General features: G+C 31.4%; 1 protein-coding gene across 5 annotated transcripts in view; it reads right to left on the reverse strand.

The window, feature by feature from the left end:
• Klp31E (kinesin-like protein 31E) overlaps positions 1-26118 on the reverse strand; it is a 136821-nt gene extending 110703 nt beyond the window's left edge. For all 5 annotated transcript variants that reach the window (XR_015822885.1, XM_088229971.1, XM_088229969.1 and 2 more), the window contains exons 1-2: positions 25888-26118; positions 24236-24297 (exon numbers count right to left, since the gene is read on the reverse strand). Coding sequence is in view for 4 of the 5 variants with exons in the window: in XM_088229971.1 (XP_088086097.1) it covers positions 24236-24273 (38 nt within the window). In the remaining variant the exon portion in view is untranslated. The remainder of the gene's footprint in view (positions 1-24235; positions 24298-25887) is intronic.
• Between the last annotated feature and the right edge of the window lie 333 nt (positions 26119-26451).

Genomic DNA, 26451 nt, shown 5'->3' on the forward strand with positions numbered 1-26451 from the left:
CGAATCGTGGCACCAAACTACGGCTCAAAACAGCAAACTATTGAGAATAGGGATGTGATGAGAATTTTTGGTGTGCGGTAGTTCGACTTCGTAGGGGGTAAAGAAATATGAAAACGGACGCAGCAAGCTGAGGTGACAACTGTCATCAAGCGGAGGCGAGACGGTAGGCTGAGCGATATACCGCGGATGCCCCCTGAAAGCCTTAACTACGTTAGCCTAATTACAAGACGTAATCACAGAAACTTGAGCTTGATCCTAATACCAGAGAAAAGGCAAAAATCAGACTCCTATTTAGAAAAAAGGCGAAGTCACATATTCAATTTTATATAGGGTGGTAAAAAAACATGACGATATGGGAAATAACATTAATAAAGAAAAAAAAAACAAAATTCAAACTTAAGGTTAAGACATGATATGTGCTTAACTAGTTATAAATGAAATATAATTATACACAGTGATTTTATTAGAACACACATAAGACTATGTTTATGCGTTCCTTATTTCAAGATTTAAATATACAAAAAAAACATTTGGACGTCCGTTGTTGACCGTTCGTCGGAAGTTAATGACAGAACTACGGGTCGCGATCCCGACTTTGGAGGTTGCATAGGAACTGGCAGCCGACAGAGCTGCCTGAAGGCTGTTTGTGGACACCATATGCTCCAAATAGGGTGCGGACATGGGATGATGACGAAACAAGATAGATGTTTAGAATTAATTTGTAGCAATAAGAAAGCTCGTACGAATCGGGGAGAAAGGAATTCTCAACTATTGTTGAGATCGAATCAAATTCAGTTTCTCCATTAAACAATTCAGTTACACAAGACCATAGTAAAATGATAATTTAGTTATCCGGACATTATAAAATATTATTGTTAACAGGCGCGTGTACAAACAATGCTCGGACAATCTCGGCACGCGAACAAAGGTAGACTTGTCAAGGATTTGCTTAAGTGAATTCTGCTGTAAATAGATTGAATTTAACGATAAAAAACCACCGTATTTCTGAGGGGAGTTATTCAAGATAGAAAACATTAGAAGAATTAATGATTTTTATAAAATTACTGTTTCTTACAAGGTTGGGAGATCTGGTGAGTGTTTTATTAGGAGACAGACAACATATATGTATAAATATATATATATATATATATACATATATATTTATTTTTTATTATTAAATTACATTTTTTTTGCAACATATACACACATAAACATCCATGAGAATATTGCTTAGTTATAATTTCTATTTTATATATAATTACTCGTATATTATTAATAAGAAAATCTTTTCCAGGGCTCCTTTAAATCTTGCGGCCGTAGAAAACACTTCTATGGCGCGTATTGTCTATGCAAATACGCGCTAAAAAAGGATTTTCTACGGCCGCGACAGCGTTTGGAATAGCAGCGCAGGAACCAAAATGCACCTACAAATCATCATCATCCCCTTTCCGCACCTATTGGTGCATAGGGCACTGCATCAGTACACCAATTGCAGCGTATCTTGATCATTTTTGTTACATGAATGTAAGGTGATCAATCTTACGCTTCAGGTACCAGTCTAGGGACTATGAAATATTATAGTGTAAAAACACCATTTTAAATAATATTTCATATCAACCATGTCGGGAATCGAACCCGAGACCTCTTGCATGGTAGGCAAATGCGCTAACCATTACGCCACGAGGCCGACTACCTACAAAAGATAAACAAAAATAACGAATAGGATACACATTAACGACTTCTAGAGTTTTTCAATAAACTGGAATCTGTTTCCAAGAATCAAGATATTTGTAGGTGTTAGATCATAGGATGTCTGAAGAAGAATTAAGCATTTAAATATGATGCAAGGAATGTCCCTATACAAACCTGTTTAACAGCATAGTTAGTGTACGTAACAAATCAAATTAATTATACGGTGAAGATCTTGCAACATGTAAGTTCGTTAGCGAAAACAAAATTGGCAATGGAACAAATTTAAAAATAAAAAAAAGTTATCGAAAGTTCAGACCAATGAGATGGGTATGAATGTTTGTGTAATCGGTTTATTTAAATGTATTAAAGAAATACGAGGTCTACTTATTTACACAAAAATAAAATATATAAAAGCCTACTTGCGAAAGAAAAACGATATTGTTTTTAATGTTCCGTTCACAACATATTTTAATGCCATTGCCCATTGCTATTCAATCGTGAATATGTGTTGGAATATTTTGTGAGGATTCTACCAATTTGAGATTAATAATTATGCAGTTAATTATTGGTTAGAGGGCCAATTGTGAAACTGGCGTCGCGGGTTCGATTCCTCCCAGTTGTAAGAAAAAAATCCAAGGAAGATTTTTTCTTAATTTGTTAACGTTTTTTTATTCTTCGGACGTCGGATAAATCTTCTACAAAGGATTAAAATGTGCATATTTTGAATTACCCGAAAACGAGACGTTTCACGCCCTGCGGAACAAACGCTTATGACGCGTATGACGCTTTGGTGCCAAACTTGTACGCAATTTTTATTAATAACGTAGTCGGCGGTCATAACGCGTGACGTCAAAATGATGTGATGCCAACTGTGAGCCGTTTTGTATGTGCTTATTTTAAAACCCTTTACTTATAAATGAAAACTTTTATTGAATACGTTGTAAGTTATATCATAAAAATCGTAAAAATCCGCTCTAAATATATATTTTATTTTTAACGTTATTCCCGAGTTGTGAAAGTACCCTATTGGTCTGGGTGTTGTGGTGTATTTTTCGAAAATTCCTTCCAAATCCTATCCTCACCCGCTGATAAGACTTTAAAATAGAAGCTTAGCGGGTTATTTCATCAAAAAAATATTTAGGAGATTATTAAAAATCATCAAGCAATACGCGGGATCAAAACTAACAATTTTATTTTAACTGATGAATAATATTTTTTAAAGATGTATTACTAATAACTAACGATCCTTAAGTCTTTTTTGCGAAACCATAGGTTTCTTAATTTTTCGAAAACCACCAAATTGACGGGTTGCATTAAATATTTAACATCATATTTATAATCGAATAAATCGATTAATCTGTAGATATCCACTCATAATTGCATGAAGTGTAGATACGTTATTAATGCAGACACCAAGCAGTATGCTGGTGTGTTGCAAAAAATAAGCTTACCTACGATACAAAAAGAAGATTAGATTTCTAAAGGAACAAAACATTTGCCATCATATTTAGAGGTCGTATTTTATTGTGTTACATTAGTATTTTCTATGATAAATTATATGTATGTTAAGACAGTATTAGGCCGTAAGAAACTAGAGTAGAAAATAGTTAAGTCGCGTGACGAGGATTATCTAACAAAACATTTAAATGCATCTATGAAGGAAACCATATTTTATGCTTTTTAGGTCTTAAAGTTGTTAAAAGCATTTTATTTTAATGACAATAAAGAGCTAATGAATCATTTTAATGTAAAAAATCTACCTATATGACCATTTTCCCTAAAATCGGGGTTACTGTTATAATTTGACAATTTTCCTTTATTTTCACGATTAGCGCATTAATTTTTAATAATATTTGTGTACCTTAGACAATAAAGCACGGGAGCCTACTTTTCGCCGCTTTGAAAATAGAAATGTAGAAATTAACGCAATAAGCTATTTTATAAATGAATAAATCATCGAAGTTAACTTTTGTCATATAAATGTTTTTTTAAGTTGAAATAAAAATCTAAGGTTCGCTTTGTTTTTATACGAAAAACACCCAGCAGTTCCAGATACGACATTTTAATATGCACTATTATTATAATCAAAACAATAATTATTTTAGATTGAAAGTTCTTAACAGATTGGGATTATCTCATGTGGTTCAAAAGTGATAATGTTTGTTTCCTGAACATTTAGTTTTCTGTGACTTTCGTAGTTTATCATTTAAGGTACATATATTAAACCACTAATTTTAAAAATAAGGTTTTTTACAATAAATCATTTATGCAACTTTTTGTACAACCTGCGTTAAATTCAGATCCATTATGTATTCGCAGGTGGTATTTTAAGGTATTTGGTAGGTTAAGTAACTATTTAGCTACACGATAATTTCTTTCTATAATTCCGTCATTGACTTTGAAATAATTTTATAAGTACTATAAATTGACTTCATAAATATAAAAAAAGCACAACACACTTCATTCTGATATTGCGAAAAGGACGTCATTTATACATAAAAAAAACATATCGTCTGACTAACTTGCAAAACTCCAATCTCCAAAAATAAAATTTTTACAGGAGGGTGAAAAACAGTATAATTTGTTGAAATTATACTGTTTTTCGCCTCTTGAACCTCCTATGCAGAGCTGAAGAGGATCGCAGAAGACTGAGTAAAGTGGAGGAAGAGATGCAGGGCTTTGCTACTAACTAAAACCCAGGATTAAAATTGAAGAAGACAAAATAACTGTTTGCCTCTTAATAAATAAAAAAAAACGGTTTACTCATTAAAGAGAAAAGGTGATTAAAAAGTCTACAGTTCGATTATGATATTATGATTCAACTAGACTTAACGTGTGTTTGTGGTGATTAGTAGGATTGATAACTCATTATAGATATTTAATTATTTATTTACTTATAAGTAGTTTACTACACATTTTTGAGATACAAGTCCCAACTTCACGGGACTGAAAGTCCTGAGTTGGGACGAGTAATATAATGTAATGTAAACAAAGTTAATATGGATCCAAAAGTAATTTAGTCAATTTAAATTGTAAGGGTTTAACAGAGTATCATAAACAAGTATCCTGAACCGTTATGTATAAAACAAAATATATATTTAGAATTCATTGCACGCTATAGTACAAGGCATTGCAGAAATTATTCAAAAAAAAGAAGTAAAACTCGTTTGGCTTTCATACTAAAAGAAAACTAAATATATTTATCTAACGACACATACGGAGCATTTAAAAATGTGGTTTTATGTATTTATATTTAATGCATCGAAATACGAAGATAAAAATTTCATTTCGTCATAAATAATATCAATAAACTAGTTGAAAAAGGGGAGGTTAAAAAAAGAGATAAACATTCATACACTCATCAACAGTGCCTTTTCAGTATGTCAGGCGTTTACGGATTTTAAATTACAGTGGTGCCTCGCATAACGAACGCCTCGCACAGCGAACGCTGCACACAACGAACTTCCTTTTCGTTCATTTCACGATTCATACAACGAACTTCGCTTCACACAACGAACTTCGCTTCACACAACGAAGTCGCCCACTTCACACGATCACTGCCGATTTATTGCATCCTTCCGCGCAGGCAGTCGTTAGTCACTGAGCAGTACGCTTAACTTACGCACGTGTCGCAGCAATCGTTGAAGAGGATGTAGAGGAGCTTATTGAGGAACACAAAGAAGAGCTGACAACTGAAGAGCTCCAAACACTTCTGGCCCAACAACAGGACAATGCTCAAAGGGAAGCGTCATCTGATAACGAGGAGCAACAATCAAACAATCAACCAATTCCAACTGCTGACATCAAGAACATCCTGGTCAAATGGAAAGCAGTTCAGGAGTTTACCAATGCCCACTATCCGGATTCCGCTGAAGCAAACAGGATCAACGACCTGTACTCCGATACTCTTGTCCGTTATTTCCGGCAGATGTTGAAGAAAAGAGAGAAACAAACGACTTTGGACAGCTTTTTCACTGCACCATCGGCCAAAAAGCGGAAAATGGATGAAGATGTGCAAGATTCGATTATTTCTTAAAATTAAAAAATGTGTGTTTTTTTCATTATGTTTTTAGATGTATCTAAATAAAAATAATAACAAAAAAATTATCTTTTTTTTATGTCATCTTACCATATTTTATGCTACAGAACGAATTATTTTTTTTAATATGTATTGTTATGGGAAAACGCGTTTCACATAACGAACTTTTCGCATAACGAACTTGCTCCTGGAACGAATTAAGTTCGTTGTGTGAGGCACCACTGTATTCATTTATACATATTTTTAAAATAACATTTAAAATGCGCGTCTTAAAACATACTTTTTTGTCTTATACTTAGTTTCAATAATAAAGTCTTATTTTATCTTATTTTATTATATTTTATGTCTAATTCTTAATATTTTAAATATATTTATATTTTCGAGACTTGACACTTGTGCAATATTTACACACATGTCCACCCTCATTCCAATATAACACCCACCCTCTCACTCACTTACACTCACACAAACACACTAGTATGTATTGTACGTGTATTTAATGTATTTTTGTGGATATCTGTCATTGGTTTTATTCTCTGTATATCTTATTTGTTGTATTTTTGTTACATGTATATCGTTGATATCCCCAATAAATAAAAATAAAAATAATATTTATTTTAAAATCATCCAAAACAATAATACGAGGTTGAAGCAGGCTCTCACGATGTCTCACATAGGCATACAAAGATGCCAGGAAAGATGGAAGGAAACTGTTTTGCAATTTTATGGAACCCTGCAATTCTTTTTGGAAAAGGCAATGCGATTTTAAATATAAGTAAATTTAAGAATTGATTCATAATTTTATGTTTCTAATAGGATTCAATTTATATTTTTATGTAATTATTCCATTAAATGCAGGCCCCGTTGTCCACAGTAAATAAACGGTGATACGCGCAAAAGAAAGTGTATTAATTTTAGTATAATTTCTTCTAGTTTTAGCTTTTAATTGCTTACACGGATGTTGGTTACTGCTCCGGGATTTGACGCAGCTAAGATCAGGGATAATTATATAAAACTAAGAAGTCAAAAAGTTCTGTTCTAAAGTAATAATGGTTTTTTTTATCGAGATGTGTTGACCTTTTTTACAATTTAGTAATTTTAGGTACCTATCTACCAGGCGCGTGCGGAGTCTATAATCAGACTAATTATCTCTTGCAACGCTAAGAAAAAATATATGTTTTTAATACATTTAGTTGGTACAGGTAGGTTTATGTAGCTGTATGTTACTTAAGTAGATATATACTTATAAAATAAAATTTACACATTCAATGAGTTATGTATTTGTACATTAACATTTGTATAACGTATGTTTTTTAACATTACGCTCATAACTATTCAAAATAATAGAATGTTTGTTAATTTTAATTCTCTAAAATACATTAAGATCGAGAAAAAAGTTCATTTATAGTATACACGTATGAAATATGATGGCACAACATCCTCTCTTAAATTACTAATGAAAGCAAAAGTTGTGATGTGTTTGCGCAATTTTAAGCTAAGAATTACAGAGCGTACGTGCAAAAAACAAATTGTGAAAAATTTATGTACTGCAATAAATACTTTAGACAAATTTATTACATATTTGTCAATGTAAATCAAGTGTAATATTACGTGTTATTTACATAATATTAGCATTAATCGTGAAATATTTAAGTTTAGCTGAATAAACATTATAAAATATGTCAAATCAATATTTTTTAAGGCCAGCAAGGCCAATTATTTGTCAGGCTTAAGGCTAACGTCAGGTCGCAAAAATGATTTAAGTAATATTCTTAGACGTCAAATAATAGTTGTCTATTTCCAAAACCCGCTATCTTCCCATGGCTGTCAATCAGCGAGCTAATCGGTTTTGCAGAGTAATTATTATTTTTTTTTTTTTTTAAAGAATGATTATTTCTTTACTTTTGTTTTAACTCTTTACTCTTGTGATTTTTTTATTTTTCTAAATTTTATTATTGTTTAGTATAATTATTTATAACGTCAGGTCGCAAAAATGATAGAAGTAATATTCTTAGACGTCAAATAATAGTTGTCTATTTCCAAAACCCGCTATCTTCCCATGGCTGTCAATCAGCGAGCTAATCGGTTTTGCAGAGTAATTATTATTGTCAATTTTTTTTTAAAGAATGATTATTTCTTTACTTTTGTTTTAACTCTTTACTCTTGTGATTTTTTTATTTTTCGAAATTTTATTATTGTTTAGTATAATTATTTATATACACCATGATATAAACTTTTTAACTTTCCTTTTAAAGCACTTTTTTTTCTTCTCTTCCTGTTTTTTAAAAAAACTGATATTTTCTTTCATTTACACTTCTTTTATATAATATTTATATTTACTATTACATACTTTTTTCGATATTTTTGTACTTTTTTGATATTATGCTATTATTTGTTGTATTTTTTTTTTCACTGGTTTTATCGTAATTATGTAAAAGGTTCACGGAACCGTCAATAAATAAATCAATGCAATTAATGTTATTTCTTGTATTTGGATTGTTTTTTTTTTAATGTTTACATTAAATCATGTGAAATAATTAATTATATTAATTTACTTTATATTTTATTGTTGTTAATTACTATGGCTTAACACGGGCACAGCCTATAAAGCCATATGTTAATGAATATGTATGCAAATGTAATTTGGAATGAATAAATAAATTATAGTTTAAATATTTTTAATATGAAATGAAAAGATAAAAAAAGTACAACCTACCGTTCATCAGTAAATGTTAAAAATACGTTTAGTCACCTGTTTTGTCTTTTTTTTTTTAATAACAAGATCATAATTATCATCATCACTATCATTACCTTTTCGCACCAAATGTTGCATAGGGCACTTCATAATAACAGCATACATACATTTATTGAGTACAGAGACACACAGCTTATAGCGACACAACCAGGAACGACCCATGCCTGTGAACGTGTACCGACTCACTAGAAAATCCGTGTTGAATGTGGGGCACATTCCCAAAATATTTTTGTTTTGTTGTAAAGTTTCTAATTGTATCCTGTAATATTGGGTGACGAAATTCTTTAAACTTAATATTTTATTTATTACTTTCAAACAGTTTTTGAAATTTATTTTGCCTTAACCCGGTAATGTTAAAAATATAAACCAAAGTAAAGGCACTGTTATTACAAGAAATAAATGGCGAAAATCGGTTTATTTATCAATAAAAAAGCGTCAGCTTTCAGTTTTTTTAAGGGTTCGTGTTCTTAAATTTTACAATACGTTGAAACAATGTTTTATAACAATTTGTCAATTTATGCTTAATTTATTCGTACATACATTCCCTATTCCAACTAAATGCATCCATTCTAAATATGTTCCGCCGTGGAAATTGTAAAACGCAGACTAAAATAACTTAAAAAATGACACCTATTATAAAGTGGTTATACATGTATTGTTACATGAGAGCAGTCACGTGATGCAAACGCTTAGAGCAGAATGCATTTTACAGAGAAAACCAAATTATTCGTTGTATTATTTCTTTAGTGAGAGCATTTTAACGAAGCCCCAAAAATACATAAATTAAAATTTAATTACATTGCACATAATTATCAAATCGAATCTACTTAATCGATTTGTTGAAATGAAAAACTTCAATCTTAACATTTCGAGTTTCGTTAGGATTTTCGGATAATTAATTTAATATAATTTGCCGTACGTATGTCCTTAGCATTTTTTATATTTAATTTCATGATCTTTTGCCTGAGGCCAGACAGACGCGAATTAAGGCAACAGAAAAGAGTAATCATCTCTCATTGTGCGTAATGTGTTGTTATTATAAATATACACCGGAGGCGAGCCGTACCGGACAGGGAATTATTTAACTGCATGCGTCACTCGATGCTAATATGCACTTCTGTTTCATTCAACCCTGATATAAATTCACTTGATCGAAACTCACGCCGTCAAGTGCACACGGCATGTGACAGAGAAATGTGATGTATAGTTATTTGTACATAGTTTTTATGTCACTCTCTAGCATATGCCCCACCGATATTGTGTGAAAAAAACGACTGCACATAGGGCTGATTGTGCCTAGCTAAAATCGAGGTTTCATTTCGAGGGAAACATTTTACAAGTAGTGGAACATGCCTTAAATTAGTAATTTAACATAGTTAATATAAAGAAAATAAACACTTCAAAAGTGTTATCATTTAAAAAGAGTAGTGTTGATTGATAACAATGAAACCAGATATTTTATACAAGCTAAAAAAGTACTAGTAAGAGCATAAATAATTATTATGATTGATTGTGCTCATACAATTTTTTTCGTAAAAAAATAGTTATTTTAAACGTTTAAATTTCATAAACCATCTTATTTAGTTAATTAACTTATTAATCGGGGTTCGAGCTGTCAGTGGGTCGAAGTGAGTCACATATTGCTGGAGGGTGTGATTCTATAAAATGCTGCGAACGTCCAGTTGCATTCCACCGGCAACACTACTGACTGGCCCAACTCGTTAGCGTCCACGTCGCGAACTCTGGGCAATGGGATCACACTCATGACGATGTGATAACAGCAGATAACGAGAGGATGAAAGACAAGTTTCTGGGGCCTTAAAAAAAAACCAACCAGCTAAGGGAAGGTAACCCCGACAGAAAATAAACCAGAGAAGGCAACGGGAAACCACTCTGGTCATTATGGCGGCCTCCGTGGTGTAGTGGTCAAGACGCTTGATTCACGCACGGAAGGTTCCGGGTTCGATTCCCGGTGAGAACACAAAAATTAAAATGTGATTTTTCTCAAGCCTGGGTGCTCTGTGATGTAATTCACCACTGTAATTAGGCCTCCTGGCCTGTTGTGGTGCAAAAAAATAAATGTAAAAAATGTAAATGTAAAAAAAAAAATCATTCCCAGGAATCACTATGGCGAGTACATCCAATAAGCAGTTGAAATATAAGAGTAGCCCAGGACCGAGGTGCTTTCGCTGTAATAATCGCCAACGTCGGAGGAACCTGACAAGGTACCGTAAGAAAAAGAAGAACTTCCATATTGCTTTCTTGAACCTTTTTAATGTGAGTTTGGCAATTATATGGAAGGATTATGTCAGATATTGTCATTTTTCCCCATGAACATATTTTTATTCAATAACACTTGTACCATCTATTTTTATAATCCATTTTCATTGTGGTATTAAATATATTTTTTTGTAATTCAACTGTATGAACATCACATTTATAAAAATTAGCGCATTGCTTTAAATGAAAACTCAATGCTTGTGTTAATGCTTATAAAATTAATGAACTGTGGAATGAAAAATCAATTAATGGAAAATAATAATCAATAGAAATGCGCCGAGCAGTTTGGATTACACATGTGCAATAAGTAATCTAAGGAAATGAATAATGATTAATCGATTGTTTTATGAACTAAGGAGAAACAGCATTATAGTTATTCTAATTTACTGTAAACAAATTATGACCAGTCAGCGACTTGCGAATTAAATCGGAGTACACTTACGTTGTTAATTATTCGTAAACAACGAAGTCCCGGAAGGTGACAAAAATGGCGTAGGAAGTGTGAGTTAAAAAAAAGATATTTAATGTAATCACAACGCTTTTTTTAGGTGGTTTGACTTTGTGAGAAATAAGGAATAAAGGAACGGACGCAGCAAGATCCAGTGACAACTGATCAAGCGGAAGCATTACGGTAAGCAAATTACAACACGGGAGGAGAACATTTTAGAGAAGGGAATCTGGAAGTCTAGCTATTTACATGATGAAAGAATTACAATATTTGAAGTAGCATTCCATACAAATTGTCAAACTCACAATAAAAAAAGGTGCAATCGGAGTGATTTAATTGCTGACTGTTCGTCGGCGGTTCATGTCAGAGCTACGGGACGCGAACCTGACTTCGGAGGATGCGCAGGAGTTGGAAAAAGAATGACAGCTTCGGAAGTCGTTTGTGGATACCATAATAATATACTATAACGGAAAATATAAAAGAAAAAAATAATAATAAATGGGAAAATAAAAGTAAAACAAACAGTTGCTAATCTGATAAAACGAAGAAAAACGTAGTTATATGAAATGAACGCAGGTATAAAAACAGAGTGATTTGGTATAATATTTTCCTCCACAGCTTCTCATTTGAATATTTATTGTAATGATCTTAACATCTGAATACAACACTTCCTCCTACGTTTAGTTATCGCATTATGGTAAGTAACGCTTTGTCGATCAGCCATTGAATATATTGCAGCCTCGTTTTAATTTATTTGTTTACATCATCCATTGTTACGTTCCATAACGGAATCTTGGTACCTGGTACTTGGCCGTCGATTACATACCGATGCGACACGATAACAAGGGATACATCCGGTTGTCGTCTCGAATTTTCCATATGGAAATTTATTAGAACTAGGCTAACGCCGACTGCAACATAATAGTTGAATTGCCCTTCGGGCTCAGTTAATCAGCCCTATGAGTTTTATCTGACAAACCATTTCGAACCTCTAGAACAAAAACTAAAAAAACCTTAAAATGAGTTAAGATCATAAAACTACTTCAATGAACATTATCCATCTTTCTGCATTAAAAAAAATGCAACATTCTGTTGGGAATGGGACAAAACCGTTACAAAGGTCTCTTTGTAACTCAGAGAATTTAGGTTCAGTGTCAGTACGGAGGCGACGCTATTAGTGTTGTGTTTATATTGCTGTGTGAAGGACGCAACGCAGACAAACATATAGTTACCGAAAGCCGGTTAAGTCGATTTTATTCCGATACAAATGGCAACTTCACTTTTTTTTTAATATTAAAACGACAAATATAGCTTTGTGGTTTTTTCGTTCTGACTTACTGATAATCTTAGTGACTTATTTAAGTTTATGTCATTTCGCGAATAAATAAAAACATGTGTTTATTAGTTTATTTGAGTTTAAAATTATCTCATTATCTTATTCAATAACTCAGTACATTTGTTTGTTTTTTTTTTTCAATCTAATAATGACTCATTAAATAAATGTGTTGTTTTAGCTAATAATAATTTATTTTTCTTACGCCTTTTTTCATAGATTCATAGCTGAATGCCTTCGGTATAATTTTTGACTAAAAATTTGGTGCTTACTTCGAAAAATACGAAACAATCGACGAAAGAATACGAAGGTGTGATAATTTACATTCTTCCTTTGCGATTTCCCAAAAAGTTGATATTTTGAGTTAAGTCGTTTTCGTCCTAAAGGTGCGACTTGTAATTTGTCAGTTTATGTTATGGTTAATCTTATTATTATAATTATGGTACTTAAATTTTAATGGCATTATCTACCCACTGAAATAAAGTACACATTTTTCAAAAAACTTTTTTCGTTCAGAAGGAATATATTAGCTTATGATAAAGCGATACTATTATATCTCATAAAAGAACAACAATTTATGATTTGATATACACATTTTATAAGCTGCAGGAGCTTTTAACTTGAGTAAATAAATCCAGTTTTTGTGGAGTTCGTATGATTTACACCGTGTGAAATGAATTATACTTTCTGTGTGTGAAATACAAAACACTGTTTTAATATGAGAATACGGTTTTGAAATTTAACATACTTAAAAAAAAAAAAAAAAACAATTTATATCATTTCGTCATTTGAATTTTAACAAAAAGGTTTTTAACTTTTTACTAAGCTCTTTATTGTACCATTTTTAATACAATTTACAAGTTTTAAGCAAATATACTATTTTCATACTTACGCACCCATACAAACGCACCCTCTCCCTCTTTCATTACCACACGCACATGTATCCTCTCCCTCATTCATTCACGCATACACACATTCACATACACATGAATACAAACGTCACACAAATACAATTACTAAACTTCTTTTCTTATTTATTATGTGTCATTATATTTACCGTGGATTTTTTTAATTGGCTTTAGTATTGTTAAGATTTTTCTAATTATTTTGTTTATGTAATAGCTGTAAAAATCCCAAATAAAATGAAATAAATAAATAAATTAATATTGTTTCGTAGTGAGTATTTAAATAACACAATAAAGTATAATAAAATAAAATAAATAAAAAATGAAAAAATCCGAAAAAATGACTGCCCGGTTAAATAATAGGAAATTACAACATCAAAATTCCAAAGAAAAGAAACATATCGCACCCCCAAAAGAACACTGTTGTATGTCTAAATCGGCCTCATTGTAGGAGACCAAAAACAAACTTTTAAAAATAATGCTCGTAACTTAAATGTATATTGCCATTATAAAGCCCAGTATTTTTTTACGAATTTGCTCATTTGACTGTTAAAATACGACAATAACACTGCAGCATTATAATTACTGCAGTGTTCTTTTCGATATATTTTTTAATTGATTTTAAAGAATATTGAAGTTTGTGCTATATCTCGCTCAAAAAAAGCATAGAAATACGTGAGTGTTTTCCTAAAGAAAAACAAAATTAGGTTAACCTGCATTTTTAACTCAAAACAGCCAACTTCGGAAGTCTATAACGAAAATACGACAGTGTACTTCTGGGAGTGCGATATATTAAAACAGTTCCTTAAAAGTGTGTTTCTCAAAATCGTAAATTGTGATTTTTACATCAGAATGAGATTGTAGAAATTCAGGGAAGTAATAAGAATGCTTATATTAATTTCGGTTTATTCGAATAATATTTTTTAACCAAACATAATTTTTATCATCTATGCGTTCTGTGGCTGCTAGACGTGTTGGGATAATCATCGTATAGCGCCCCTGGGATGATTTTCACAAAAAAGGCGATATTAAAATTATACAAAACCCATACATTTATAAGCATATTTTTATTTATCGTATATAGTTTTTTTAATTTGGTAAATTCCACGGGGATTTGGCACAATCACAAATAAAATAGTATTGTTTAATTAATCAAAATAACAATGTTTAAAATACAAAAATATTTTAATGAAGTACAACACAATTAAATATACACAATCCTAAACGTAAATTTGAGGAATAATGAGTTTATTTTGAAATGAGGGCAACTAAAGCTATTCTAAAACGAGTGATATTTCCGTTGTTACTGAAATAATACGCGAGTAACTACTATAAGCTTTTTATCTCTAATTCGTTGTTCAGTAAGACATATATTATTAATAAATAAAAAATATATAAATAATTATAAACAAACACGATAGGTAAAATTTAAGAAGGGGAATTTCGAATGCATTGTCGGGTTTCTGTCACAATTTGGTAACTAATATTTTTGTCAAAATGAGATGTCTTTAATGGCATCAAATAATCTTTGTTTAAAAAGTAAATAAACATATTTCATATTTTATAAATACAAAACAGAATATTTTATATTAAACTTGCAGTTTTATTTGAATTGTTGATTTGGGATGAGCTTTAATCTTTAAAAGTGCAAGTAGTAACAAGTAGCTTGTGCCAAAAACCCCAAGATATTATGTTTAAATTTGACAAAGGTCACCGTAAGAAAATTGAGGTCCATTTAATGGAATGGGTACTGAAACCAAAGAAGTAAGATTACTTGAAACAGAGAAGGTACAAAAGCGATTTGTGCGAAACTCATATCTCAATGAATATAACTATAATATATTCCATTCTTGTTAAGCAGGGGTGCTGGAAAACAACACCGTCAAATCTCGTCATATTTTTCTTGGGAAACATTTTTATACGCTGAGGAGCTGAGAGTCATAAGAGCTTAAGCGGCATTTGACGTCAATTTAATCCAAGGATGTAGTTAGATGAAAAAAATTATATATTTAAAGCCACAGTTATTTAAGCTCCAACATTAAAGCTGGAATATAAATAAACAAAAATATTTTGTAAGGCTAAAATTTCACAAACAAATATGATAGAGAAACATAACCGCCAAATCTGTATGTAATGCACATACTTTTGCGTACATATATATAATTAATAATAAACACTAATAAGTATAACGGTAGAAAATAGTAACTAAAAATTTTGCTCTTATGACGTCTCTAACGCAATTTTGATATATTTTTAAAACAGATTTTTTTTTCGCTAAAAAGATATATGGCGCTAAATTTCTTATCACATGACGAGCATACTCGATAAATGTATTTATTTTTACCCAGATTCGATTGTTGAAGAGATGATTGTTGAAAATCACAGGTATTTAAATGAATTAATGATGGTTATTATATACTCAAAGTAATAATTTTCCAGAGAAGCCCTTAAGCTCTATTGCATATAACAAAAGCGTTCTAAATTTTTGGTTTGGTTTTAGTTTGGTGTTTAGTTTAACAATAAACGTGTAACGGGCGGTTTCGGTTTGCGCTCGCAATTCTCAATGCAAGCACCAACGGCCTGTTGTATTGCTGTAATATGTAGCCAAGTTCGTGTTCGATAACCATAGAGTGGTTTTTCTCCGTATGAGCTATTAGATACCCACGACTAAATGATTGACATGTGTCCGCAAAATAAGTGGTTTCAATAGCATAACTGATGAACTGAGTGACCGCAAGATAAATGCAGAAATTATGCAGAAAACCGCCATAATAGCACTGGCGGATGCTAATTAGATTAAATGTGAACACTAAATCCATTGAAGATGACTAAATTGGAGAAAAAAAATAAGTACATAACGTAAAAATAAAAACACATAATAGATTTTAAGAATATTATTAACTTTGTCACTAGTTACAATCCAATTTATCTTTTGTGGCCCCAAGAGTGTTCAATATCCTAGATGAACATATTAAGTTATCCAAAACGAAGGCCATTTTACAAGTGTGGGTTTTGTCTAACGGGAAGAGACCATTGCAGGAGACTGCTGCGAGACATTGCATAGATTTATAAATGGTACTATTAAGCGTGTTGTTCATATGGTTATTAAAATTTATTTTTCTGAAATTTTTTTATCTGAAGTATTCTTTTAATATTTATTTATTTATTAACGGACATTGTCCATGTATACAATTTATAAGGTTTAAATATTACAATAAAAGAATAGTTTAAAACATTAAAAAAAAAAAAAAAGAAGCATTGACAAACATAAGGGACATCGAGACAAGATCTGGACTATTTATATAGTGCTCGTTTAAATCGTTGTAAACCTTAACCAAAAAAGTCCAGATCTTGTCTTGAGTTAACAATACGACAAAGGCGGGTCATTGGAGAATATAGGCCATAGTTTGTTCTATGCTGATCGATGAACAGTACTTCATTGTTTCTCAATCTACGAGTCGGAATATTGAATTTTACTTGTCTCAGTAATGATGGAACATCGATAATACCATTTAGTATGCCGAACATATATATGGAGTCAATAATATGCTTGCTTCCACTTTCTATTTTCTTGTATCCCATCTCAGCACAGGGCTGTTGTCCTCGTAGAGTTAGGGATACGTTTTATTTTGTAATATGCGTCTTTATATGAATAAATAATATAGTAAGAAAAAAATATATAGTGTTCCTTGATCAGCACAGCACAAACTGTGGCTTGCAAACTTCAATGTCCCAATTGTATCGTATTGTAAATTCGAGACAGGATTTGGGCCCTGGACCTTTGAAAATCTTTCTAAATTTAAACAATCACTAAAACAGACCAGGGCCGCGATTATGAACGGCCATCCTCATCGGTATATACTGAGACGGTATAAACTAATATCTATATTTATGTACGAAAGTGTGTATATTTGTATAAAAAATATATCTTCGTCGGTAACTGGTAATTAAACGTGTTTTAGTTTAATTGTAAACATACGATATTTTTCATACAGAAAACTTAATTTTACTTTGTAGATAAAATTTAAGATAAATTTGAACATCCCATCATAATCGAGGCCCAGATCTTGTCTTGAGGTCGTTATTGCTTTATAAGAACTGTATTTTTTTTACTAGTATTTTATTTTAATTGTACTTGATAGACGAGCACCTCTCAAAATCGGTAGACATTAGAAAGTCGGTAAGTGGTTATATACTAATATCTACTAACATTAGTTAAAATGTTTGACCACAAAGCTTTAAATATAAACAATACATAATAATAGTTAAAACGCATCCAAAAAGTTGTTTATGGAAGTAAAAAGAAAAGGAGAAAGGTAAGGAAAAGAATAACAATTACTGTTTGTTACAAATTCTATTTGAAGAGCCACTCTGATAATATAAGCAATTTTTGTGAAGTCATTATTTTCCATTGTGAACTTATTCAGTTAACTGTTAAATCGGCTAGAAGCAGTAGACCAAAACCAATCGAAATTCGCAAGCCGATTAAAAATCAATCGGGCTAGATAAAGGCGGAAAAATATAATCTTGGATTCAATCCTCATCGGCGAACGATTAAAAAATGTAAAATCAAAATAACTAATATTTAAGGTCTGAATAGAAGAAAAATTAACGATTAAAGATTATGTTGAAAACATTTATTTCTAAAGCACAAAATCGACATTGAAATTCGCAATTTTTCGCAGTATCCCCAATATTTATGTATGTATAAAATCAACATTGGAATATATTTGTCCGGGTATAATTAGCGATCGAATTATGAAATAAGAAAATAATGTTTATTTATATTTTCGATGTGTTTATGTTTAATGTTTACACATATCAAACATGCCGTTGCGTTCGACGTCATTAGCATTCGACGATAGGGACGTGCTAATGGTGAATTTATAGTGAGTAAAAAATCATCGCTCTAGTGCCATAATACAGAGAGAAATACGGGAATACGTATGTGTGAAGAAAAGTCAGACAGCGCATCCTTTCGAGTTAGTGAATTGAAATTAAATTTATTTGATTACACCAAACCACTTTGGCGGTAGACGCGGAAATGAAACGGTTCTTAGAAAACGGCGGGAAGTTTCCATCAAAAATGTCTTCTGGCGCTAGATTTCGCCTGGATGACTATTTTTACCTCTTCTGTGCTCTTTCGGTTTAGAGTTCTGACAAGAAGCAGTTTTCTGGGATAATACTGTCACCCGCACATCTAAAATAGCTTTCTCAGTCCTTCTAATACAAGTTGATTGTTGAGAGAGACCTGTTCGACTTGAAATGAGACCTTACAAATGGGACAAGCAAACAAAGCATTGTCACTGTAACAACAACAACAACAAACCATCACGCCGTTTCCCCGTAGGGGTAGGCAGAGAGGATAGAACGCCATAACACTCTATCTTGGCATACAGACCTCGCTTCCTCTACATTCATACATCTTCTTATGCACGCACGCCGATTATTCCTACTTTTGACATGTCCATCTTCAAGTATTTGATGGACTTGATCGTGCCATGTCTTTCTCGGTCTTCCTCGTTTTCTGCATCCATCAACATTTGCATCGTAGATCCTTTTAGCCGTTCTTTCGCTGTCCATTCGCTCTACATGTCCAAACCAACGCAGCACCCCTTTCTTAATTCTGTCAATAATGCATGTCTCAGCCTTACACACTTCACGGATCTCGACATTTGTGCACCTATCATACATCGTTTTACCACACATTCGCCTGAGGGATCGCATTTCGACAGTATTCAACCTACTTTCATCATTATTTTTCCAATTCCATACTTCGCTCACTGTAATAAAGGAAAACTACATCTCTTATCTACATTAACCCTTAAGAAGAAGTTTAGAGTTTAAAAATAAAATCATAGCCATGAGACAATAAAATATTTTTTTAATAGACACGTTTTCTAGGAAATCAGTTTTCGCTATTTATTTTTAAGAATGTTGTTAAATATTAATTTTTTTAATATTCGATGTATCGACTAGTATCATGTTTCACTGTTTTTTTTTAATGTAACGTTTTTTTCGAAGCGTAAGACAACATTTTTATTATTTAATATGATTATACAGATAAACATCTGAATGCGAAATTAATATTTGAAAGTAAAGCACAGATTCCTTTGCCTAGCTGATTTCCGATATTACATTTCCTTGGCATCGGAAAACAATTATAAATATTGGTCCTATTGATTTTTTAAAAACAAAACAAACTGTCTTCTTTTCTTAATTCTCAACGGAAAAAATAGAGCAGTCTTAAGTGAAAGAGTGTGAAAGGAAAACATTCAATTTTATCTTTACTGTAAAAAAAAACAGGATCGAATTTGCGGAATCATTCGTTTTGTATACGGCGATTATACATGATACAATCTAATAGATGATTCACTAAAAATATAAATGTTCATATCTGAAGTTTTATATCAGAAAAATCAAAATGGATTAGATAGATAAGGTACCAACTGCAATATTAAATAAGTGGAAAGCAATCCATGACGAAAACGTTTAATAATTATCAAATAATACGTGGGTGAAGAATGCAGGAAAATAGTTTTTATTATAAAAGCTTTCATTCTCTTTACATTAACTGACTGACATCAGAGGTTTTACTGTATTGTATTAAAAGAGTTGACAAACAAAAACACGAACGCTACTCGTAAAATTCTGAAAGATCAGTAAATGCCTAATAGAGATTTCTATGTAAATATTAGTCACGTTAACATTCTACGCAAGATCTAAATAGGTTTTTCATTGTGTGCACATTATTATTCCGTCGTTTCTCGTAGGTTCCATCAGGTGGGTGGTAGTCCTTCAACACTTGATGTGGGAGCCGAAACACTTCAGCAGACCACACAATCCGACATACCTGAAATCCGACACCACTTGAGCCCTTCTGACAGCGACGGAATACATTATCTAACACGATAGAAAACTTATCTTGACTTCTGTAGGTGAAGGTCTTTTGACGGTTGGAAATAAAATAGGTTTGACAGTTTATAGACGTATGAAATTGTACAGATAGTAAAATTATATTGAAACAGGTTGTGGTCCTGTGGCTAGTGTCTTGGACTCACCGTGTCAAAGGTCCGTGATTCGAGTCCCTCTCTACGCCAACTTGATTCTCATTTTATAATACTGAGTCAAAACTCATTGAAAATGGCCCACAAAATGAAATATTTGGGTAAATCATAAGAACGCAAATATTTCTCTTTAAAAATGTGTATATATAAAATTGATTTATTTGTACCTATATTCCTTTTTTAGAGATATTTGCACACTTTTAGTTCCCGGTCCTAACTAGCCAGGAATTTTCCGTTGAGACAAAATATAAAACACTTCTATTGTACTGGGGAAATACTCTAGAAAATTAAGGTTACACAAGTTTTACGCCAAAACAATCAAATTTGAAGTTGCGACATTCTATAAACTTTACTTCTTTCGGTACATATGGAAACTTAAAAGCCCGTTTACACGTAGACAGTAAAATATTGTTTTTTCCCAGGACTCGACCATTGCCCACGTGTAAACAGCAATTTGTAGGACAAAACATCGTCCCGATACATCGCCACCGAGATAGACGGGCATGCTATATCCGCGGAACAATGACTACCCCCACCATCGTGCGTGGCCAACGTGTCAGTCAAAAAAAAAATTCAGGCGAAAATGGCGACAGAAAACAATCCTATTTATTATTAAGTGCGTTTTTTGACAATTCCAATACATCTTGGTATTAAATTAATAATATTGTTGTTGAATTCGCTCGTAATAAACGCCGTCGTGTATTCATTTTCACAGCGCTGACGCGTGAACTGCTGCCGAATTTTCGTATTGTCCCAGCGTTCTGTTCTGTGCGGTCGAGGTTGTTTATGAGCTGGGACATGACTATATTGTCATATCTATTGTATTTCCACATGTAAACGGCCCTTAATGTACATTGTTTAAATTAAATCGCTAATCACCTCTGACAAATTACACGGATCACATTTTTTCAAAACAAAATGATTATTATAATATTTCGAAGACATATATGAGTCAATGTCAATAGACTATCAATCCAAGCCAAAAAAAAAAAAATGATGTATGGTATTATCATCGCTATAATTCTTTGTTTTAATTTTTTGTAATTATACCGCCTGTGTCGTCACGAGTTCAAGTCTGTGAGCTTTTCTGACGTTTAAAAGGAGAACCCCGTATCTGTCAAAATAAGCTAAACGTTGAAAAACATGGTTGTTGTTCATCCGAACCTGTGATGTTTCAAAGTAGTCCATTTTTATTAATTTCTTCTTTCGAGAAACTTTTCAGTACAATTAAAAGCTCTAATTTTTACCGCGTGCAAGAAAACATTTTTTAAATCCAATTTCCCATAGCACTGAACTTCCTCATTGTAAAACCGATTTGATAACTTTAATGAATTTCTTTTGCAGTAAAAGGTTTTTGGAGAATCCTAGATCCTATAAAATACAATTTTTCAACAACAAAAAAACCGACGATAGGAACACGCCAATGATTGATATCTATAATGTGAAAATAAATCATCGCTCTAGTGCCAGCATCCAGTAGAAAATACGAGAATACGTTTTTATGAAGAAAAATTAGACCGCGCATCCTCTTAAGCTTCTTCATTAAATTCAACGGATGGAAGAATTGAAAGCTGATTTAAAAAAATTAAAGCTATGTATTATAGAAAAACAAGATTTTAATCCATATAAAATATAAAGAAAATCGCAAAGCTCAGTCTCAAATTACATTTACGAAAATGGTTAACCCTTAATCTTCAAAATGAGAAAGAAGGCTAAAATATTGATCGAAAGGAATTACATTTAAGGAAAAAGAGTGCGTGGGTAAAAAATACTTATTTCGTTATTATTCGTCTACCGTATGAAAACGCGTGAGCTAAATTTATTTGCGTGTCCGTAAACATGTGTAACTTTCCAAAGAAAAAAAATATGGATCGTCAAAAAAAAAAAATCAAGAATCAAGGCGTTGTGACCTCAACCTTGATATTTCATTTAATTTTGAAACACCATTAAAAAGAAATGTATCGACTTTTTTACTCTGCTAGATATAAGAAATTGCCATTTAGTAATTTGTGAATGGCGTAATATTACTTCAGCCAAAAGTTACACAATAATAAAAATTAATTCACGCCTTGTGAGGTAAGATTGAGTGAAATGTGTTTATAATGAGGAAGCAAGTTAGCAATGAAATGAAAATTATTTTACATAAACTCTATTCAAAGGCGTAAAAACGATTAAAATATTTTTATAAATTATGCATAATACGAAAAAAAACAAATGCCAGTTACGTAATATGCATAGTTTATGTACAATATGTTTTATTTTATGAATTTTGAGTACAATAGTTAACGTAAACACGTTTAAAAATAACATTTTCAGTATATTTCAACTAATAATTAAATTTGAAGAGATCTATTTTAAAGTGGAGACGTTTCTTCTGGCTTCCTTATGACTTTTTAGGCAACTCATTGAAAACTTTTAAGCGTTTACGAAACAAGTTGTTTCGAGTGCCAGTCAGTATCACATCTCACCTTAGGAAGACAACAATCGTCTCTGCTTCTTGTGTGATGGTTGTGAAATCATTATATTTGATAACTATCAATATTATTTCGTGGGGTAATTACTACAACTAGGTAACTTTAAAATCAGCACATTGGAGTTAACCATCCATGAATGCTTCAAATAGACAAGACGTTGTGCATTTAAATAATATTATAACTATTTGAATGGACTTCTTGTCTATTTGCAGTATTCGTGGAGAGGGATATAACAATTCTAATTTTGAAGTAACCTAGTTGTAGTTATTACTCGACGATTTATTACTGTGGAGAAATATTTTGTTACAAACAGAAATCAAAAGAAGCACATAAGATTACAGTAAAACATAACAAAAATAAAAACAAATAAATAACATAGTAAGAATAGTGTTGTTTAAAACGGTACCGGCTTTATTGTAAATATGTAGCTCAAATGTGAGTACCACAAAACCGAATCGTTTTTAAAGAAAAATATTTTACGATCTCGGGCCCGAAAATGCTCAACATCTTAGACCCTAAAAGGAAATCAATTAATATCTTCAAGACACTGATAACTTATTATTGAAGAGTGAGTTAAGATAAACAAACGCAGACTGATAGAATTATATTATATTACACATAATTCTATGCTTAGACTATTTTGTGGGCAAAAAACTTCCGTATTACTTCGTGGCATCATTATGAAACGAATTTCATTTTATGCATTTTTAAAACTGCAACTACGTACGATGATCTAGATATTGATTAACGCATTTGTATTTTTTTATTATTTTTTTAAATCTTCCAAAAGGGCACAAATAAACATTCTTTTGCGTGCTCTAATAATAACAACAATCACATTTAATTTATAAGTTATTTAACACACATTTCTTAACCATCTGTTTGAATTTTTTTATTTTTCTTCTTATTTTTTTGCCCATTTCTTTGTGTTGATTAAAGGATGTAACAAAAAATGGGGCTGACTCCTGACTGAATACTGGAAATTTCTAGCTAGTTTGAAAACGTCACCAAATACATCATTTACTATCTAATTTCCACCTTAGAAAGGGCTGAGCCATGTTTGATTGAGACTATCCTAACCAGAGACAACCCACATTAATTTTTGAATGCACTAGTTTTATATAGATTTCCTGGTATTAAATATGTATACGCAATAAATTTATAAATAATCTATTTAAATTTATAAATAGTTTTATCCGTAAATGAAAAACAAATATGTTATAAAAAATAAAATGTATTTACCTTAGAGCAACGCGAACACTAATATCGTCATCAGGCATTATGACTGATTGTGTTGATCTTCACTGCAAAAAAAAACACTTGTTAGTATAAACTTGACTTAAAATACCCAGGTTATAGCTATTTACATATAAATTTATAGACATAAATTGTAATGTTAACAAATCAGCTGGATCCGATAACACTCTAAATTTAAAATATAGAAAATATGTATACATCAATTTTAAAACCCCTTTTATCTGAAAATGTGTTGTTTTTAATAACTTCCAATATTTTAAATATCATGAGCGTATTTTTTTTATTAAATATCTATGTTGCCTCATTGCTTATTTTATCTCATTAACAATTTAAAACAAAAATAAACATATTGATGTTAACAAATCAGACGCACTTTATTTGAAATATTTATTAGAAATTAATTTCAAATATTATGTAAAAATATATGTAAAAAATAAATACTTATAATCTAATGATTCACCCAAATATGTTGATACATGTGTCATTTTTTACTAATAATAAATAAATGCGCTCTACATTTTAATACTGAATAGATGTATCTAAAATGTTTTTTTTATTTTTTATTTATATATATAATAGGTCGATTTTTTTAGATTTATTAATCCATCAAATACAAATAAATTGAATATTGTAAATAACAATGAGTACCTATTTGAAAAACTCTTTATTAACCAGACAACAATACACATTCCCTTATTGTTTTTACTTTTATTTGCACGTGATACTTATAAGGTAACAAACGATATTTTTTAGGCTTCCATAGTAATGGGGGAAAAAAATATTTTTAAACTACCAACCCGGTTGTTATAATACTAATTTAATCAGTAAGTGAATTTTCAGAAAAATTCATATAACCTAAAACGAATAATGTTGTATGTACATTATAAAAAGGTAAATAAATTACTAAAATGATTATACCTAATTACAAAAACATGGTTCCGCAACTGATTGACAGTGCCATTGATGTAATTAATTACTCAAATCTGTAATAAGTATACTGTCATGTTGTTTAAAATAATATATCATTATTGACCTAAGTGGATAGCTGAAATAAATTATGAAATCTTAATTAATACACGTTTTTTAATATCTGTCAATACATAGTACAATAGTATTGCAAACTAATAAATAGCACAATATTGTTAGTATTTATTATTATTTTAGTCTTCGGGCCCACATTCACAAAAAATACATTTTACTTATCTATAACATGACTGTGCCTTTCTTAAATATTTTTTGCGGGGCACTAGATCATGTTAGTAAACAAAAAATTAACAAGCATTTTCATTTCGATGCGAGTTTTATACATAGTCACTAAAATATATATTTTTACGTGTGTATATCGCTTTCCAAAATATTTTTGTTCAATGCATATGAAGAAAAAACTACGCAATATTTTAGATTGATACGATTAGTTATTTAAAAAATACATGTTACTTATTTACTTTGAAATCAGTTATGCGAAATTACGTCTATATATTAGGATTATGCTGAGACAAAAATCAATATGAGCGTTATCAATTTGTTAGGGTTTCAAGTGGTGGTATAACTAGAACTCAGAAAACGATTAAACAATGCGTCACAAATTAATTCTAAACATTTGTAAACGAGAGAGGAAATAACATTTAATTGCTTACCTTAACAAAATATCAAACTTGTCAATTTAATAAAATGCAGCACTTAAATTATAATTGTGAATGATCTCAGAAAACAACATGCTTTAAAAGAAATTTATGTTAACACGGAATAATCACTTGTCATTTTAAAACTAACATTCTGTTACGATAAACACTGTCTTACTTAATCTCAAAACATTTGCAAAGGAAACACGGAATCCGCTCGATCCCACTGCTGTGCGGCTTGCTATTAAAGTCATAGAGCAAAATGCTATTTTGTCGATTATGCAAGATGTCAAAGTCTACGAGAGGCTAGATTTATATGCGCTCGTATGCTAGGAAATTGATCAAGCTCACTTTCAAATTGCCGAACGACTCTCAAAGTAGCCGAACAGAAGAACACTAGCGTCAAAGTAATGTAATGTTATAATTTATGACATCAAAAGGGGGAATCAGACAAGAATTATGGTATGGGGTTATTAAAAAATAACGAGAGTTACTAGAATATCGAGTTCCACGATTCACGTATGAACGACAAAATTTCCATATTTTTTCGGTCTACCGAGAAAAAATAAAATTATCAGA

Source organism: Micrasema longulum, unplaced genomic scaffold (assembly GCF_059751315.1).
Source record: "Micrasema longulum isolate JH-2025_06_02 unplaced genomic scaffold, ASM5975131v1 h1tg000725l, whole genome shotgun sequence".
NCBI lineage: Eukaryota > Metazoa > Arthropoda > Insecta > Trichoptera > Brachycentridae > Micrasema > Micrasema longulum.